Genomic DNA, 22,019 nt, shown 5'->3' with positions numbered 1-22,019 from the left:
GGTTAATCCTCCTAGTCAATACTATATATTTTACATCCAATTAAGACGAAATTTTACATATAAACAGACATGTTTCGACCCGGCATTGGACATGGAAACTGAATTTAAAACAGATAACACACAAAATGAAATGTTAGTTTAAAAGTTTTCTCAAATCGGATGAAAGTTAAAACTTCTATTTATATGTAAAGTTGCGTCTTAATTGGATGTAAAATATATAGTAATGACTAGGAGGATTAAAATAGTTTCGTACAATTTTGTAAGAAGTTTAACTGTCAATACGGATTTAACTTGAGATTTATAGTCTGTAACTCATAACTGAAGTCTGCAATATATTCTATATTTAAGTATAATCAAAACTGCTGAGGCCTTCTTCTTCTTCTTCTTACTACTACTGTCATTATAACAACAACAACAACAACAATAATAATAATAATAATAATAATAATAATAATAATAATAATATTAATAATACCTCACAATTATGATTATACTTATATATGGAATATACTGCAGACTTCAGATATGAGCACAATGGTGGATTTCTTCAACGACATTTAAACATTGTATAATACAATATGATCATCTAGAACAAATCAGTTCTACATCAGAACTCTATCGATTTCAATAAAACTTAATGATCTTATAAGATGCTGATTTTGCCTTGAAAGATGTTATTCAAAATGCAAGATTTCTATGAATTTGAACACTTCCCCAACTAATTGTATCACCAAGATTCAATCCTGCAATCTTGGCCACAGAATGCAAACACAACTCACCCACCTTTAGATCTCTTGATACCATTAACATATTTTAATCTTATAAAAAATATTGGTTTTATAAAGAAGTTTTGATTAAGGCTACAAATATAAATGCCATTTTGCTACACTTACCATTAATAAAACCTCCTTCAGATTTTGCCAAAGATTTTAATTTAGACTTGTCAACAGGTTTCTCTGACAGGCAACGTTGAATTTCTATTATTTTCTTTTTTGTAGCTTTTGAAACTGGAGCTGTAATGCAGATAAAATGGAAGTAAATTAGCCTTTCTCACCATAAGTATATTAAAATTACACTACACAGTATACAGGGTGAGAACAAAAAATGGGGACAATCTTCAAGAGGAGACTCCTGACAGACAAAATGAATATACAGTCTACATTGACATATGTCTGTAAATGTACAGAAACACTGTAAAATATATTAAAACATTATAATTAGAGCCGTGGTACAGTGCAGAACTAAGTACAACAATCAATGTTACAAAACATTAAAATGTCATTAAGTTAAGTACGTGGTCGCTAAAAGTTCCTGCCAAAACATTGATGCTAAATCGTTCCTAATAGAATGATTCAACCAGCCTAGAGATTTACTGCATCCTAAATACGATAGTTGTAGAGATTTAAGATGCCATCCCATCCAAATGTCACCTCGTCCATGAAGAGAACAGATGACAAAAATCCCATGATAGTTGTGGCCTTTTGCAAAAAGCAGAGATAAAACTGTTCCCTTGAAGAAAGCCCAACATGTAATAATCTCTGCACATGCAAGTGACAGGGACAGGAGCAACTGTCATGTAGGATATGTTTACACAAAACCAGTAGGCCACTTGCCTGGTGCTCATACTACGGTCCTGCTCAGTGTCCTGTACCACATCATCTTCCAAGTCTGGTGTATGAACATTTGGTCACTCATGCCATCAAAAGACCCTATTTCTTACAAATGCAGAAACGCAATCTCAAGTCTTAAGGTCGAATGCTGTCTGTAAGGACACCTCACCTGATACATCCATGCAGCTTCTTGACTATTTCCAACTGGCTGGCCATAGATGATTATCTCAGCCTGTTCCAGGCATAAATAATGGATCATTTTAATATACTGATTGAGGCTTTCATGGCCGGCACTACAAATCATGTCAGTGTTTTCAGGGCTTGTAGGCTGTGGTCCAGGAGCATGTGATGGTCCAGACGTTTCACCGAAGACTGTGTTCGGCATTGTCAAGGGTTCCGACTGACTTTAATAGCAGCGAATAGTGCAGGCCACAGTACGCTGCTCGCCTATTGGTCCGTCATGTTGGTGGGGGGTTGCTGATTGGCTGTTTTTTTCAGCCAATGGTTGAAATATTAAGGAGCTCGATGCAGATCGACCTGCCTTGGTGGAGACAGGCAACTGATCACCCATTGCTTTTTCTGTTCTGCCTCGGCCATCATGTCATTCCGGATTTTAGACTTTCAGGACTGGAAACTAGGCTTTGTTTACCTGTTCAGATTCCTCCTTATGGATGAAGCTGTTGGTGTGCTTCAGGATTTCAATGGCTTCCCTTTGTAGCCGCGCGTGATAAGACACAATAGTTGACAGTACTTTGGTGTCGCTGTACTGTATGTCATGGCCTGTTAGCAGCGAATGTTCAGTGACTGCTTTAAAGCCATTGAAATCCTGAACAATTCGAACAGCTTCAACCATAAGGAGGCATCTCAACAGGTAATCAAAGACCAGTTTCTGGTCCTGAAAGCCTTAAATCCTGAAGGACACGATGGCCGAGGCAGAACAGAAAAAGCAACGGGTGATCAACTGCCTGTCTCCGCCAAGGTGGTCGATGTGCATCGGGCTCCTTAATGATTCAACCATTGGCCGAAGAACAGCCAATCAGCCCCCCCCCCCCCAAGCATGGCGGACCAATACGCGAGAAGCGTACCGTGGCCTGCACTATATAATAAGATGGAATTACAACACCACGTCATTCCATTCAGAACTTAGCTGCTATTGAAGTCAGTCGGAACCCTTGACAATGATAAAGATGATGTTTCCCATAGGGAACCTGAAATATTTGTTCCGAATGAATAAATTTATAATACCAATATATTTGGTCCATTATTGGACATTACAAATTTTCCACCTAACTCATTCCTGGTTGCCAGCGTTATGGAAAATTTATAATGTCCTATAACACATCAAATACAGTATACTGGTACCCTTGACAATGCCGAATGCAGTCTTCCGTGAAATGTCGGGAACATCACATGTTCTTGGACCATGGCCTACAAGCCCAGGAAACAATGACAACAGTCTAATCATTCCGCACAACACATGTCCACTCACTAACCAAGCTGCACGCAAACATGCTGTAAGCAATACGGGTTATTTTCCGTGGAGCAATCAGTGGTACCAACTCTGTTCTGACGATGTCAACCTTATTACATGTGATTTGATTCTTGATTTGTTTCTCATCTTCCATTCAGCCCTCTCCTGTTCAACATTCTAACCTGAGTCCAGTTGCTCTGATCACACTGTTTCTGTACACTTCTGGACATATGTTGATAAGGACAGTTTTGATCATCTCTGTTAGGAATAATCTCCTGAAGTGTGTTCCCATTCTTTGGCCTCAAACTGTATAAAAGAAGATATTTTACACAGATGTCATAAATTTCATATGGATAATATGAAAAATATACATAATGCAGGTTAGGTAACTAATGCAGAAAGTACACTGACACTACACACTACCCCACTCCTCCACCCAGGCATCCTTTGGCAGGGAGTGCTGTCAAAGCTGCCAAGTCCAGTGATACAGTGCGAGCCACAAGTAGTCCATGTAGAGAATGCAAACAGTTGCAACTCCAAGCTCACATCTGCTCTCTGCTGCTGCCTGCGATCATGCTAGCCACACCACCCCATTCCTTACCACAGTCTGTAATTTGGATAATATTGTCACAGGTGTAGAATATATTGGAAGTGGAATGTTTTTATAGGAAATTTTATTTGAAAACCTTGTTAAGTAGTACTTACTGTATGATCTGAAGTGTGGTGATATGTTTTATTTGTATTCCATGTAACGACCTAACCTGTACAGTGTAATATTTTGGTAACATATGGTATTTGTAAATAGTAGATTTCAGTTCTATATTTACTGGAACTATCCAGAAAGTTGTTACATGAATTTTTGAACAGGGTGTTTTGTCTTTTGTTGGTTATGTATTCTAGAAAGTATTTTCTGACTATTCTGGAAATGGAAGATTCGCGATCGTATGTATTCGAAAAAGTATTTTAACATCACGACTGAAGTAAGAGTTGTGATTGGTGAATCTGGGTGCTGATAGGCAGGCCCCTGCATTCTGATTGGCTACTCCAAGGCCAGAGTTCCCTTTTAAAGAGAACGAGGCAGCATTTCGTGGTCTGTCTGTGGTCTGTAAGCGGTCTGTCTATTCTCTATCACTTGACTGTCAGAAGTTTTGACGTCGTCAGCGACGTCTTGCTACCGGGGTGGGCCACTTTGGGGTAAGCACTCTTGATTTCTGTTCCACCTTAAATTTCATTTAATGTTGAGTTTGCTCAAAATGTAACCGTTACTTTCGTGGCTACACTAAAAACACAGAAAGGGAGGAAAGAAAGTGCAATTACACAGTACCAAAAACCACTACACACTCAGTGAAACATCGGCTGAAACTACGCGGATCTCCGCCGATAACGACATTAGTAAATATCAGTAGGGCCAACTAGATGACAATAAACCAGGAAGGTGGGAAGGAGCTGGGAACCTACCAAGGGCATGGAGATGTCTTAGGTTGCAGTTTCCGAAATAATCAACTGTGATCCTTAATTTTCAAAATATTGTTTCCAAATGCACTTTATAAATGAATTACGAACAAATTCAGCCATGCGGAAGGTACTGACATACAACTTGTAAACTACGAATTACATGTTCTGTGATACACACAACTTAGACGTTCCTGACAATAGCTTCCTATAAGTTCAAAGAGTCAAGCCAAATACAATATATCTAGTTACCAAACAGTTTGTACAATACAATTTAGAAGGTAGGAATAAACGTAATATGCAATCACAATTTACAGTGAAGTTAAACGTACCTTTCAAAATTTTTTGCACAACATAATTGAAAAAGGGTAAAATTAGAAATATCTAAACTTGGCGCAGTGGCCAGTTCAACCTGGTCACACACCAAAAACACTTCTGATGCCCGGCAGTGGAAAACTAACGTGCGTCAAGTGACACGGAACTACTAGAGGCAAAACCCCAAGGTAAATATACAAAACTACAATTTACATGTTTAGCGAAACAAGGAACGGGGAATACCTCGGAAAGAAACGGGCAAGCCCAGCTGAAAAGCTAAGGCATCAGAAATAATTGAGTGGCGAATCTAGGTCACTTGAGGTTAGGGCAGACTCCTATATGAAAAAGCAAGCGAACATTACAGGAAATTTAAGGTGGAACGGAAATCCAGAGTGCTTACCCCAGTGGCCCATCCCGGTAGCGAGACGATGTCAAAACTTCGGACAGACAGACAGACAGACCGCTCACAGACCACGAAATGCTGCCTCGTTCTCTTTAAAAGGGAACTCTGGCCTTGGAGTAGCCAATCAGAATGCAGGGGCCTGCCTATCGCCACCCAGATTCACCAATCACAACTCTTACTTCAGTCGCGATGTTAAAATACTTTCTTGAATACATACGATCGCGAATCTTCCATTTCCAGAATAGTCAAAAATACTTTCTAGAATACATAACCAACCAAAGGCAACACACCCTGTTCAAAAATTCATTTGACAACTTTCTGGACAGTTCCAGTAAATATAGAAATGAAATCTACTATTTACAAATACCATATGTTACCAAAATATTGCACTGTACAGGTTAGGTCGTTACATGGAATACAAATAAATCATTATATCACCACACTTCAGATCATACAGTAAGTACGACGGAAGGTTTACAAATAAAGTCTTCAATAAACACTTTCCAGTTCCAATACATTCTACACCTGTGACATCTTCCTCCCCCCCGAAAGTCGAGCCACGCTCGACCATTAACATAACTTCACAGGGGAGAAAGAGATCAATTTATAAAACGTTCTCACATAGTATAGATAGGAAAGATACATGACCCTAACAATCGTGATTTCTTGAAGTTGACTTTCCAACAATAAACAAAACAAACTGTTGCTCCACCAAAGGTCCTTTTAGTAGCCTGGAGTTTACGGTTTACCAATAATTTTCAAAAATAATAAAGGTGTTCATAGATCCACCTATTCAATAAATATCACATAAAAGTCCACATGGATAGTCACACTACACTTCAAAATGCCTTCTGAACCTTTTACAATTGCTTTGACAATTTCTACTCTGTCCACCAAAGGATGTACACTCTTTCCTTCTGCCAACTGTTAATAATCCAGAACCTTCTCGTTTTCTAGTCAGACAGTGTTCAAGGCCTCCTTTTAGGCGAGGTTATGGACTAAATATCTTGCATCACTTTTCCATACCAGTCACAGCACAGCTAGGCCTCAGGTTCTCGCTCAATTTCAGTCCAAACCAAGTAGCTAGGTAAGTTGCAGTCCAGTGGTATCTTGCACCAAATAAGCAGATGGGTGAGACACCGTCCAGTCCGACTGCCTCCATTAGGATGTTCGTCACAGGATTGTGGTGCCGGATAAATTATTTCAATTATTTCGGATGCCTTAGCTTTTCAGCTGGGCTTGCCTGTTTGTTTCCGAGGCATTCCCCTTTCCTCATTTCACTAAACATGTAAATTGTAGTTATATATTTACCTTGGTGTTTTGCCTCTAGTAGTTCCGTGTCACTTGATGTACGTCAGAGTTTTGAAAGGTACGTTTAACTTCACTGTAAATTGTAATTGCATATTACGTTTATTCCTACCTTCTAAATTGTATTGTACAAACTGTTTGATAACTAGATATATTGTATTTGCTTGACTCTTGGAACTTGTAGGAAGCTATTATCATGGAACGTCTAAGTTGTGTGTATCACGGAATATGTAATTCGTAGTTTACAAGTTGTGTCTCAGTACCTTCCGCATGACTGAATTTGTTCGAAATTCATTTGCAAAGTCCATTTGTAAATAATAATATATAAATTAAGGATCACGGTTGATTATTTCGGAAACTGCAACCTAAGCCATCTCCATGCCCTTGGTAGGTTCCCAGCTCCTTCCCACCTTCCTGGTTTATTGTCATCCAGTTGGCCCTACTGATATTTACTAATATTGTTATCGGCGGAGCTCCGCGTAGTTTCAGCCGATGTTTCACTGAGTGTGTAGTGGTTTTTGGTTCTGTGTAATTGCACTTACTTTCCTCCCTTTACGGTGTTTAGTGTTTGGTTTAGTGTAGCCACTGTAGTAACTGTTACAAATATTCCACCTCCTTATACCCTGAACATGTCCATGTAACATCACAAAGGGAACTCGGCACGATTTCTCCGGATGTACTGAATCCAGAATTGCACTGCCTCTGGATATACAAGAAATCAAAAATGAATTAATAATAGACATCCCCATTCCATGTCCTGCCCCTCTTTCTTAACAATGCTTTTCAACGATTTCCACAACTCTTCGATGTTCTGAGTATAGTCATTGTAGGTGTAGCCGGGAGATCGCAAGGATTGTCTGGCTGCCAAATACTGACGTTCAGTTTAGTAATGAAAATTTAATTCCAACTACTTTCTCTGTCACCATGGGAAAGGATACTAGTGTTACCAAAACACTTCACAATGGTCTTTCACAAGGTTCAGTGCTCGCACCTCTCTTCTTCAATCTTTATACAGCAGATATTCCATCAACAAAATCCAGAAAATTTGGTTACGCTGATGACTGGGCTATAGCAACACAGCATGCAACCTTCGAGACAACTGAAGACGCCCTAACTTCTGACTTATAGACACTGTGAGTAACTATTTCAAACAGTGGAGATTAAAGCCTAATCCTATGAAGACAGAAGTATCATGCTTCCACTTGTGTAGTACATCAACGAATCGAATCAACTCTGAAGGAACTATACTCGGGCATAACATGCATCCAAAATACCTCGGAGTCACACTAGATAGAACACAGTCTAACAGAGAACATCTGATTAAAACAGCTGCCAAACTGAGAAGCAGAAATGACATCTTGCATAAGCTTTGTGGGACGAGCTGGGGGTCATCAGCAGACACATTACGAGTGTCAGCACTTGGCCTGGTTTACTCTGCAGCCAAAAACTGTGCTCCAGTATGGATCAAGAGTGCTCATACAAAAAGAGTCAATGCTGTATCAAATTAAACAATGCTCATCGTTAGTGGAACAATACGAACTACCCCCACTTAATGTCTGGCTGTTTTGAACCATATACCACCTCCACAAGATAGAAGAAGGAGTTCCCTTGTTTGGGAATATCAGAAGATCGTTGACCTACAACTACCTGTTCTTACTGACATTCCGAACATCGAACGAACCAGGCTTGGATCCAGACACCCAGCCATTCTCGCAGCAGAAGCTTTACACGATGATGGCTTCAACATGAACAACTCATGGAAACAATAGTGACTAGAAAGTTGCCCCCCGACAATGCAGAACTTTACCATGCTTGACAAGAAAACCTCCAGGATTTGATCAGCCACGCTCGGTCTGGTCCACTCTGAATTGCATCCATACAAGCCCTGGTAGATGTGCTGATGCCCTCTTCAAATGGGGGAAAATACAATCCCCAAGATGTGACTGCGGGGCTGAAACCCAATCTGTTCGGCACATAGTGAAGGAGTGCACCAAGAGACTTCCTGAACGCTACACCAGAAGCTCTACGTTACATAAGCCATATGGACTTATCTTTGTAGTACTCGGATCTTTATTTTGTATTATGTTGTTATAATTTATATTTACTGATGTGTATATGCTGTTTGATGATTTATTTCTTTAATAAATCTCTCTCTCTAAATAATTAATATAATCAGGTCGCATAGTCTGGAAAATATATCCCTCTTCTCAGAGGGATCCACCCACCAATACATACTCCAGTACAATGATGTAAAAAGAGAAGTATGGTAAAGAAATGATCAAAATTGATAAGAATAAAAAATTGAAGGAAAATGACGCAGTACAATAAAACATAAAAAAATAAACATTGACAAAAATTATACCAAAATTTCCACACTCCTATATAGATGCCCGTACGTAACAAAGTTGGAAAACTGATTGTCAAAATTAACCACCAATGCTTTAAAATCTAGCCTATTGGAAGACAAGAGAAAAATCCACAGTTCTAGCCCTGTAGGCAAGCAACTCAATGCTGAAAACAACCTAGGGACATGAGCTACAAATTTTAGGTAAATAAAATATGATAAAATATGAGATTCCTTTCCTAACATCTATGTGCAGGCTTCCCAGAATCTGAAGGCCTGCTGCGCTCCTAGGAGCAGTGGATTCCTGCGAACAGTTACCACCTGGGGTAGTGTCTTCTTTCTGATGACTTTCCATGATGCTTGGTTGTTAATAGAAGAGTGGGTCGGATCGCTCCATCCTTCAAAAACTTAAAAGAGAATGCAGGGTACTATGGAAGATTTCAGACAACAGATTAGATGACAGGCAGGTTCGAATGAAATCCAATGAAGTATACAACAAGATGGAACCAATAACAGCAGCAATTAGAAAAAGAAGATTGCTGTTTTAGTTTAGTTTATTGCCTTTCTTATATGGCAGGGCTCAGGCTATGAAGCCTGCTATTATGCCAAACCATATTACACAACAGCTTCATACAATTTACAGAATAATGTACATAAAATTATTTTTCATATATGTTTCTATATATCCTCCCCTGCGAACCATGTGACCTTGCCGCGGTGGGGAGGCTTACATGTCCCAATGAAGCAGATAGCCGAGCTGCAGGTGCAACCATATCGGATGGGTATCTGTTGAGAGACCAGACTAAGGAATGGTTCATTGAAAGAGGGGTAGCAGTTCGGTAGTTGCAAGGGCGGCAGTCTAGATGATTGACTGATACGGCCTTGTAATAATACTCAACATGGCTTAGCTGTGTTGATACTGCTACACAGTTGAAAGCAACGGGAAACTACAGCCGTAACTACCTCCCGAGGACATAGCTCTCATAGTTCATTGGCACTGCTGGTGGCTTCAAGTAGCCTATGCAGTGGCCTCCACGGTATGCACTAGCCTTGCGTCTTGGGAGGTGTGCTAAGTCCCAACTGACGAGCCCAACTTGGCACATGAGGGCGAAACACAGGCAGCCAAGAATGAGTTAGCTGGAAAATTGATAATGTCCAATAGTGGACCATTATATTGGTATTATAAATTTACTCATTCAGGACAAATATTTTAAGTTCCCTATGGGAAACGACATCTATATCATCAACAAACCAGGACGATAAAATCAAGAAGTAACGTTAAGGTAGGACAAGCTTGAATAAGGTATAGAGCCCATGTCAAAATTAATTAATTTTAACCTTGAGAACCAACCATAAGGTTAAACAATATTAAAAGAAACAAATGCCTTTCCGTGATCCAGTTCATCACACCAACTGCACAAAATCATCACACAACAACCAGCATCCGGACACCACATTGCGTAATCACAACGACCAACTCACACCGTGATAATGCGCACTAATCAGAACTGTTATCAAGATAACACAAGAAGGAAGCATACCACAGCAATGCTATATAAATGGAGGGTAGCTTCAGAAGTAGTAGCCACCAAACAAAACAAGCATCAGTATTCACTCGGGTGTAGAATTTACCAAACGTTACAGTAATCACACCTTTAGGTGGCTAACTATACATAGTTTGTAAAACTATATTTCCAGTTTCTTTTCTTTCCACGGGGAAGAATTTAAATTAACAACAAACATTCAATACAGCAATTTAACTTATCACAGGTCCTGACAAAAAGGGTAGATCATCGAAAGCCATATGCTAACAGTTATAACAGCAGTTCTAGTTACCCAGAAGTAACTCTTCCCAATTAATATTTTCACCCACCAGAAAATGAGATGATTTGAGTTGGCACATTAAAATTTTGATCAGTTACACAATTTCAGTCACAAAAAGCCTTATGGTTTCGGAAGGAGAATGGCACCTTGTGGTGAAAAGCAGAGGTAATATTACATGCCGAGCCGACATGTTGAATTCGCTCCACAAGTAAGCTTCAAAGAAGCGACGCACAAACATCTTGCCGAGAAAGTGTATAGTTAATACAACGTTGAACTTACCAAAGTGATTACGCTGTTTCATAAGGTAAATTCTTCACAAACCTCCTATTGTAACTAGCAATAATCCCTTGGTAACAGGCTTGTTCCGAGGAAGATGAAGAGGGGTCACATAAAGATTTACCACCCAGCACTAAAAGTTAAGGTAACGCCGTACAGAAAGCACATGATAGAGTGGTTTGAAAACACTCACAGCCTCCTTACAGGCCATAGCACCAGGAGCCCACCTCACGGACATCTTGCCAGTAGGAAAGCTGCCGCACAACAACAACAACGATTCCAGCAGCCGACACCAGACCACGCTGGGAAAACAGTTGAAAACCAGTTGGCGAGCCAACCAATACCAAGTTCATAAACAACAAAGTTCCACCAAAGATCCAATGGTGAGGAAATAGCCCACCGTTATTTCACTATCTACTATAATCAGGTCTTTTAAATGCATAACAATGAACTATTTACAGCCAATTGCTGTGTTGTATTACATGGCACCAAGTTAAAGGATAGTATTTTTCTTTTAAATTCCACATGTACTAAATTCAGGTGTAGCAGTAATTTCACATATTCCCTACAAATTATACCGCTACAAACTGATAGGGATTCTGCCATATGGGCAACAGCGCTAAATGAAGATCTATGATAACTGATTGATCAGTTTTTTTTTGCTAGTGGTTTTACGTCGCACTGACACAGATAGGTTTTATGGCGATGATGGGATAGGAAAGGCCTAGGAGTTGGAAGGAAGCGGCCGTGGGCTTAATTAAGGTACACCCCAGCATTTGTCTGGTGTGAAAATGGGACACCACGGAAAACCATCTTTTGGGCTGCCGACAGTGGGATTTGAACCCACTATCTCCCGGATACAAGCTCACAGCTGCGTGCCCCTAACTGCACAGCCAACTCACCCGGTGTAAAATTTCTTAGGTGCCAAACATAAAAATTCATCTGCTTATCTCTATATTATTAATCAATTTGATCTCTCACTTCATTGTACTCACTCTTAAATCACACTCACCACTCTAGTCACTTCATGTAATGGGCACAAATATACTAAACCCCAAGCAGTGCTTACTACATAGTAGTGCAGTACATGAAGAACATAACGGAGAAAATCTGATGCCAAGACCGAAATGATTTAGTTTGTCAGTGTAATGGTTACAAGCGGTCATGAAATATAATATCGAGTTTTTTAAAATGCAAAAAAATTAACTTTGTATACATTGTTACTTCCAGAGTGGAAATAAATCCGGAAAATAACATGTTGCCTTCAGACTGGAATTTTAGCAGTTACATTTTGAAAATTTTAGGTGCCTAGACATTTATTCCTGTTGCCTGGGATTTGTCCAGCCCTGCAATAGATCATGTCGTGATAGGTTATATCAATCAATGAATAAAGGTGACACTGATGTTACAGTAATTCTTTATTGTTTATTTAGTTGATCTTCTTTGCTGGATTCAATATGGTACACAATACTACATCTAAATGGGGACAGTATTCAGTACGATAACAGTACTCAAATTGATTTCAATCACCATGTAAACATAGTAATAAACTGCACATTTTGCCAGTGCCAGGTTTGATGGCACTGGTCTGTGGATGACTGGAGATGTGCAATTTGGAATGACAAATCACGCTATATCACATATTAATCAGGTGGAAGGGTACGGTTGTGGAGAATGATACATGCCAGACTGTACAGTGCCCACAGTGACATTTACTGGAGTTGAGCCAACAGTATGAGGGTGTTTTTCATGGAAAGGACTTAGTCGTCTCGTAACAACACAGAGTTAGCTGCTACAGGATGGAGTAGGCTGTACAGACAGTGTTGGGTGGAGGTAAATAACCGGTCTCTAAACAGGCTTACAGCTTCAGAGCTCCTTTAGGTGGGAGTTGATCCCCTAGCGGAGAAACTGCCTCTGAAGTCCAGCAAGCAACACCTGTTTTCCAGGTTAGGGGCAGCTGGAAAAGGTGTCTGTTCTCCAGATTAGGGGTGGCATCATTGAAACCTGGCCATTGGGTTTAAAATGCCTTTGGGTGCACCGAGCCTCTGATAATAATAGCTTATACGAAGCATAAAAAGTGGATCAGGACAAGGAGGTCAATGATCTGCTGCATGACCTAAGATCTACCTGGACAAGGGTGACAGAATAATACAGTATATCAAAGAAGAACTAGAGGACCCGTGCTGCTCCGCAGCGTTTGTTATAGGTCAGATAACTCGTCTTTATGCCTGCCGTAGTCGCACTGTTTTGCCTGCCTTTTTAATAGTTTTATGAATATTCAGCAAGTAGCGTGTTGTGGTACGTCGCAATTCGTAGTCTAATTCATCCATTCTGATGCCATCATGCTGTCTGTTAATAAATTCTTGATTGTGTCATAGAAGGCAATGATATTTTTAATCGCAGTTCTTCTATAGAGACGGATGTCTTGTGAGCTCATAGTCTGTCTCGAAGCAGCGTTTTTTTTGCCAGGCAGAGAAGATTAAGATATATGGCCTTCACTCTTTCTCGTGTAGCTACGTTATCCTTCGATACATGTTTCCAGCTAATGTCTAAGGCGTATGTCATGATGTGGTCTGTTTGTACGTAGACCTTTTTCTCTTAGCAGTATGTAAGTTATTAGGAATGCTATGATATCTGTTGAATATATTTGGAAGATGGGAAAGGTTAGAGAATCAAAGATTATCTAGCAGGGAATAGTTTTTTCCATGATGAGAGGAAGTGTATACTCTCTGGCTTGACAGGTAGAAATCAAACATGGCTGCATGCAATGACATTACTAACGATGAAAATCACATGTATAAGAATATTAATGAAAGTGTTAGTTGCCTAGGAAACTGCTAAGTACAGAATGTATTGCGGGTTAGAGTAAGCCTTTGCCTGCAATTATTGGAGTGATCATTTAATGATTTGATTGTATGATTACCAACTCAAAGTTGGCTGAAGTTAAGAGACCTATCAATGCCTCACGATTCACCAGCAGGTAATTCCGGAGGCAATAAAATAAAAATGAAGCAAATCGGTCCAGTAGAATGGACGGACTTGCTAAAGCTGTTTTTAGTAAATTCTTTTAATATATAGAGATGATAAAAGGACATTCTGACGAGCTGCATGTTCCCTATGGTAGAAGAACAGTTTGGAGGTGATCACGGTGTGTTTTAGCATAATAATGCTTCTTGATATAAAGCGGGGCCTGTACGTGAGTGGCTTGTGGACAATAAGGCTCCAGACCCCAATGACCCACAACACTATGATTGCTACAGCGCTGCAGGAAGAATTGTCTGTCGTTCCCCAGAGACATTCTAACAGCTGGTAGACAGTCTAGCCCAAAGAGCTTGAGCTGTAATACAGGCCAAGGTAAGGTCCAAACCACACTGATGTCCTGTGGGCGGTATATCTGAGGAACGATCAAGAGAACAGTTCTGAGTAGGTGTCCAGACACTTTTAGACACTTTTATTCAGATAGTGTGTATATAGAAGTAGGAAGGAATTTTAATTATATCAATGCCAGTAAGAGGCTATTCAATATGCACCAAAGAGCAGGCATTGAAAACCAAACAATGCTCTCTGTTCTTCAGTTTCTAGATTTACAGTTAAGTTTCTGGTCATGTCAAAGTGGGGTTCATGTTTGATTTATCTGATGACAGAATTTGGAATAACAAGTGTGTTATCTAGTACGAGACAACAAACTTGTTTCTTATTAGTTCTGCAGGATTGTTAAATTAACTACAAACCAAGTAAATTACTGAAAGTGATTACAAAGTTATAATAGACCAATCTCTCTCTAGGTTACTGTAAAATAAACTTCTACTTGCTTGTGATAAGGTGACCCACCATTAGCCACCATGCCAAGGATGAAGACCAGCTAAGGAGAGTCGACAAACTCACTCTGTTCTTCCTGGAAGTCAAGTATCAAATACTTCAGATTAATGGTTGGTGAAAGTAAGCATTCAAGATCAACTGAACTACTAGTAAATTTGAAAATTATTTAAATTTTGTTAATCTCAATATCAAGCTCAGAAAAGTATTGCACAGACACAAAACTGAGAATATTTTCAAACAGAACATTCCTTATGACTTAGAGACCGGACTTCAAGAAAAGTACAAATGATAAAATTCACCAGTATCATCTTTTCACAGACTACCGGCTCACGTTAACTACTTTTGATAGTTAACCCATTTTTGGGTTTCATATCAAACCATTATTTCTAGAGTGGGTACAGAAACGATGGTTAACAATGCTGTTAGTTGTTTTTCAGCACTGTGCAGTTTACTGGGGTATTACTTATTCAAAATATGATTACACTTAGGTGAGATGGCACTAGAGCTCGTTTATCACAGTAGGCAGAGGACTTTCCTTTTTCAACCTGCTTATCGTCACACCGACACAGGTAGGTTTTATGGTGACGATGGGATAGGAAAGGCCTAAGAGTAGTAAGAAAGCGCCTATAGCCTTAATTAAGGTACAGCCCCAGCATTTGCCTGGAGTGAAAATGGGAAACCACGGAAAACCATCTTCAGCGCTGCCGACAGTGGGATTCAAATCCACTATCTCCCGGATGCAAGCTCACAGCTGTGCGCCCCTAACCACACGACCAACTTGCCTGGTAGGCAGAGGACAACAGGCCAAGCAGCGGACAGGCAAAGATGGATTTTAGAGAGGAATTTATGAGTACTACAAAGGCAGAAACAATACAGAAAATTCAGAATGAAATGCTTGTCAATCCTTCTGGGGCTGGCGACATTAGAGTGAAATGAACCAATGCTTCACCAAGGACCGACTGACTGGCTAAATGAGCAGCCACAGATTTAATGCGCTACTGTACCTGGTGAAAGAGACAAATGACGGAGCACTAGACGTAAACAAGTTAATAGTTCCTATGGGGGGGGGGGGGGGGGAGAGGTTACAATTGTACTTTTAAAAAGTAAAAATAAACTGCTCTCTTAACATGTCAGAACAAAGTACTTTTTGGTTTTAAACAGCTGCTGCATTATATACTCCTGAAAACGAAACCTTCTGGCCAAGCTAGGGAAAATGACAGGTATTGATTAATAATCAGCTTTAAGTCACTTCATGACAAGATAATGTCCCACTGTGCAATGGAGCAAACATTACTTAGAGAAAAGGGAATATTAATATAAAATACTAGCAGTTACCCGCGGCTTTGCTCGCATGGATTTCGTAATTGGATAAAAGTTATCATAGAACTGTACATGTGAGAAACAGTCTTCTCTCAAGTCAAAAAAAAAAACCCCAACAACAACATGTTTCTTTATTTTTAAAGGAGATTCCAAATACCTATTTCCACATCTGTAACATTTTCAGTTTTTGAGATATAAGTACATACATACATTATCATTATAGACTGTTATGCCTTTCAGCGTTCAGTCTGCAAGCATCTGTGAATTTACTAAATGTCGCCACAATCTTCGATTTGCAACTAGTGTTATGGCCTCATTTAGTTCTATACCTCTTATCTTTAAATCATTAGAAAACCGAGTTTAACCATCATCGTCTTGGTCTACCTCTACTTCTCTTACCCTCCATAACAGAGTCCATTATTCTCCTAGGTAACCTATCCTCCATTCGCCTCACATGACCCCACCACCGAAGCTGGTTTATGCGTACAGCTTCATCAATAGAGTTCATTCCTAAATTAGCCTTTATATCCTCATTCCGAGTACCCTCCTGCCATTGTTCCCACCTGTTTGTACCAGCAATCATTGCTACTTTCATGTCTGTTACTTCTAACTTATGAATAAGATATCCTGAGTCCACCCAGATTTCACTCCCATAAAGCAAAGTTGAGATATAAGTATCCCCATAAAAAGAATTCAACCCCTTTAACTGTCCTTCCCTAAGTGAATTTTCCGAAAACAAAACAAAAAAAAGTTTTTCTTTATTTTTAAAGGAGATTAATGTTGTATGTCCGGCGCTCACTTCTCGCTCCGACAGCCAGCTGCACGCGCGCCTGTGTATCATTCTGCTAGCTTCGACGCGTAGCCCTCAGTGCGCGTGCCTGACCATCGAGTGTACTATAAATAGGAGCTCACTGACTGCTCACTCGCCCACTCGCCCCGGTGTCCAGCTCCAGAATACACCCTACGTCGAGCACGGAGGCTACTCCTCTTGAAAATGTGCTTCGACCAGGTGGACTGAATTTCTGGCAGTACGAGGTTTCACCTCTGGTCACCGCTCCCTTACCTGTTTCCGCTGCCTATGTTCCGTAATTCTTTTACAAGCCATTTTCATTACCTAATTATGCAAGCTCCCTTAGTTTCGCTAGGTGGAATTTCTTCAATCAATTGAACTTGCTTTTTAGGAATTCAGGCACTTCAACAAACAAGGACTCTCAAGGACATTCATGTTAGTGTGCCAGATAGTTTTCGACTATCAACGTGTCAATTCACGATGACTATCTTTTCAAGATAGAAGTGTATATAAAGACTGTAAACCTGTACATATTGTATAAAGACAGACTTTTCTCAAGATTCAATATTCCTTTTTGCTTCAAAATAATTTTCAATTATTTGTGTAAATATCATAAAGTGAAGCAATAAAAGTTGTGTTTGTAAATTTCAACCTTGGTTACAACACAACTCTATGGCGACGAGGTAAAAAACGCACCAACCTACAATTCTTCGGCCCCAGTCGCCAACTCTATGGCGACGAGGTAAAAGCAACAACCTACAATTCTTCGACCCCAGTTGCCAACTCTATGGCGACGAGGTAAAAAGCAACAAACTACACGTCATCAGCCACAATCGCCAACTCTATAGCGACGAAGTAAACACGACACTACAATTCAACAGGCCCAGTTGTCAACTCTACGGCGACGTGCTAAACTCCAACCAGTTCTGACACACAGCTTACCTTACTCTTTCTTGCACGCATCTCGCAATGGCTACTGCGGAACAACTCGCTACGGTCTTCCAAGCCTTACAGCAGCAACAACAACAGTTTATGCAACAACAACAGGCAGCATTAATTCAGGCTATTCAAGCTATTTCTGTCTCTACACAGCCATCAGCTATTCCTCCGTTCTCTGCTTTTGATCCGGCTAAGGAAGAATGGTCAGTTTATTTAGCCCGTTTACAACAGCATTTCATCTGCCATTCTGTCACAGATGATCAACGCCGCCGCGCACTATTTCTTAGTTCGGTTGGCAATGCTACGTGTGAATTACTACATAAATTAAGTCCGGAAGAACACTTATCTGAGGTACCCTTCACGCAGCTCTTGGCCCGTCTCACGGAACACTATGCCAAAGCTCCTCACATAGTGGCTGCTCGCTATAAATTTTTTCAGAGCAGAAAGCAACCCCATCAGACACATACTGAATGGATAACTGAATTGCGTGGTCTAGCTAAACCCTGCCAGTTCATCTGCTCCAAGGACGGTTGTGGTTCATCCTACACTGATTCTCTCATTCGGGACATGATAATTTTACATACTCCTGAAGACAAAATACGTTTTGACGCTGTCAAGCAGAGTAACCCTTCTTTAGAAGACGTCCAGCGTATTGCTACGGTTTATGAGCTTACTACCAAGACTGCCGCAGCCATAGCTTCTCCACACGAAGTTGCACAAGTCTCGCCTCAGGCCCGCAAGTCCTCTGCTACAGTGAACCGTACGGATAAGGCGCTCTCCACCAAGCATTCTCGCCAGGTTCCCTCTCGTAATGCTACACGGAAGCCCCATTCTAACAGCACCTCGAAACTCCTGCCTTCCTGCCGAGGCTGTTTCAAGCATCATGAACGTCGTGACTGTCGTTTTTTCAAAGCTACTTGTGAACGATGTAATAAACTTGGACACATTAAGACTGTCTGTCAAAGTTCGCTCCGCCCTGCTAAGACTACTGCAGCACGCCGGAAACATATACAGCCCCGCCAAGACATGGAAGTTGATCAGATCAATCTTATTCTTCCCACAAAGGATTCTCACAAACTCATCATTCCTCTCTCATTCTCTGATCGATCTGTCGATTTTCAATTAGACACTGGATCACCTGTCTCTATTATTAACCTGACTACCTACCACGACTTGGGTTCACCTTCATGCTCTCCAGCTGACATCCAGCTCGTGACATTTAACAAGAAGAAAATTGACATCAAAGGTCAACTCAAGCTTCAGGCTAGTTATAAAGGAATTCAGAAGGCCATTCCTCTTCTCGTAGTTAACAACTACACTGCATCAAACATTATGGGCATGGATCTATTTAACTTATTTGGTTTCCAGATACATGACAACATTAACGTCGTATCTACATTGCATCCTACTTCTGACGTTACCGCCTCCATTCCCGGTTGTGCTAACTACCTGGATGATATTATTGTTACTGGAAAAGATCATCAGGAACATCTAACCAATCTACGCCTCCTTCTCCAGAAATTGAAAGACAATGGCCTACGAGCGAATCTCGCTAAATGTACCTTCTTTCAGCCTCAAGTTCACTACCTAGGACATATACTTGATAAGAATGGAATTCGTCCTAGTACGCAGAATGTCTCAGCGATAGTAAACATGCCAGCACCTCAGAACCTCAAGCAGCTTCAGTCCTTCATAGGCAAAGCGAACTATTATAATAAGTTCATTCCACGCTTCGCTACAGTGGCAGCTCCATTAAACGCTCTACGTAAAAAAGGTGTTAAGTTTCAGTGGACTCCGCAATGCCAACAGGCATGGAAAACAATCAACAACGCCTTAATTCAAGCTATACAACTCACTCATTTTCAGCCCGACAAGATCATCACGCTAGCTACTGACGCTTCAGACTACGGTGTCGGTGCCGTTCTCTCCCAGAAGGATCGTCATGGACAAGAACGCCCCATCGCCTTCGCTTCGAAAACACTTAATGACCATCAACGTCGATACTCACAGATAGAGAAAGAAGCTTTAGCCATCATCTTTGGTATTCGCCGTTTCAATGAATATCTCTATGGCAACCATTTCCTGATCATTACCGATCATAAGCCTCTCGTACACTTATTCCATCCTGGTAATAAGATCCCAGAGAATTCCCTCAGAAAGCTTCAAAGATGGTCCATGTTCCTTTCTGATTATTCCTATCAGATTGTATATCGAGCCACATCCCAGCATTGTAATGCTGATGCCCTCTCCCGCTTACCCGTTGGTCCTGATACTGCCTTCGATTCTCAAGAATCTGAATGTCTTCAGTTGGACATCGAACTTGAAGATACTGTATCCAGTTTTCCTATTGATGCTACCTGCATAGCTAAAGCTACGGATAAGGACAGTACACTTGCTACTGTACGTACTTACATCCGTAACGGTTGGCCTCTACAGAACACACTTCCTGCCCACCTGGCACCTTATCATCGTATGCAGCATCGTCTCACGACTCGTGCCGGAGTTGTATTACTAGAAGCAGGCACCATCTTCCGAGTGGTTATCCCACTTAGCCTACAGAAACAAGTTCTCGAATTATTACACCAAAGCCATTGGGGTATCTCCAGAACAAAGCAACTCGCCCGTCAACACTGCTACTGGCCCGGTATTGATGCCGCCATCGAAAAGCTAATACGTCATTGTGAGCAATGTCAAACGAATCAGAACGCCCCGTCTTCTGATCTTGCTTCATGGCCTCCTGCTACTACTCCATGGGAACGAGTTCACATCGATTTCGCAGGTCCTTTCCTCAATTCCATGTGGTTAATAGTCATCGATTCACTATCAAACTTTCCATATGTCGTGGATATGCATTCGACTACTACAACCGAAGCTACCATTCGTGCTCTCCAGAAAATCTTTACTACAGAAGGTTTACCGCAAGTACTCATTTCGGACAACGGACCTCAATTTACAGCTACTGCTTTTCAGAACTTTTGTACACATAATGGCATTCGTCATATCTTAGCACCACCTTTTCACCCTCAATCTAATGGTGAAGCTGAACGCTTCGTACAAACATTTAAACGAAGTATGAAGAAAGCTGTCTCTTCAGGCTTAACTAAAGACCAAGCCTTGCTCCAACTCTTAAACAACTACAGAACTCTACCCGGCGCTGATAATATCACTCCTGCACAGAAGCTCCATGGACGACCTCACAGAACTTTACTTTCTCTGTTACAGCCTCTTCCGACCCAGCATAAGACCTCACCAACGAAGTTCTCCATCAACGACAAGGTCTACACCAGGACATTCAAATCCAACCCACTATGGATACCTGGAGTCATCTGCAGATCTTTGGGTCATCGTCTATACGAGATACAGACTACGGAGAAACGTATCTGCCGCCATCAAGATCAGATACGTCTGCGCTACCGCCCCTGTCCAGCTATTGATGCTATTGCTAAACCTGATAAATCTATTGCTGAACGCGCTTTAGATCATTTAATAACAATGGGTTCCTTTCAGGACGAGACAGCGCCACTCCGCCCAGTTCCAGCTCCGGACAATACAACTGAGACTTCAGCAGCTCCGCCCCAGCATCGCAGTCGCCGCCAGCGCCGCCGCCGTTTCACGCCGTACCGGCGTATTTAGGAGGGGAGGGTGTTGTATGTCCGGCGCTCACTTCTCGCTCCGACAGCCAGCTGCACGCGCGCCTGTGTATCATTCTGCTAGCTTCGACGCGCAGCCCTCAGTGCGCGTGCCTGACCATCGAGTGTACTATAAATAGGAGCTCACTGACTGCTCACTCGCCCACTCGCCCCGGTGTCCAGCTCCAGAATACACCCTACGTCGAGCACGGAGGCTACTCCTCTTGAAAATGTGCTTCGACCAGGTGGACTGAATTTCTGGCAGTACGAGGTTTCACCTCTGGTCACCGCTCCCTTACCTGTTTCCGCTGCCTATGTTCCGTAATTCTTTTACAAGCCATTTTCATTACCTAATTATGCAAGCTCCCTTAGTTTCGCTAGGTGGAATTTCTTCAATCAATTGAACTTGCTTTTTAGGAATTCAGGCACTTCAACAAACAAGGACTCTCAAGGACATTCATGTTAGTGTGCCAGATAGTTTTCGACTATCAACGTGTCAATTCACGATGACTATCTTTT

General features: G+C 41.1%; 1 protein-coding gene across 1 annotated transcript in view; it reads right to left on the bottom strand.

Annotated features, from left to right (window-relative positions):
- Nucleotides 1-22,019, bottom strand: part of LOC136872352 (TBC1 domain family member 20) — a 158,576-nt gene that overhangs the window by 80,985 nt on the left and 55,572 nt on the right. The window contains exon 2 of the mRNA XM_067146163.2: nt 894-1,013. Coding sequence (XP_067002264.2) covers nt 894-1,013 — 120 coding nt within the window. The remainder of the gene's footprint in view (nt 1-893; nt 1,014-22,019) is intronic.

The sequence above is a fragment of the Anabrus simplex genome, chromosome 4, assembly GCF_040414725.1.
Source record: "Anabrus simplex isolate iqAnaSimp1 chromosome 4, ASM4041472v1, whole genome shotgun sequence".
NCBI classification, from domain to species: domain Eukaryota; kingdom Metazoa; phylum Arthropoda; class Insecta; order Orthoptera; family Tettigoniidae; genus Anabrus; species Anabrus simplex.
This window is presented reverse-complemented; position numbering and strand designations above follow the sequence as displayed.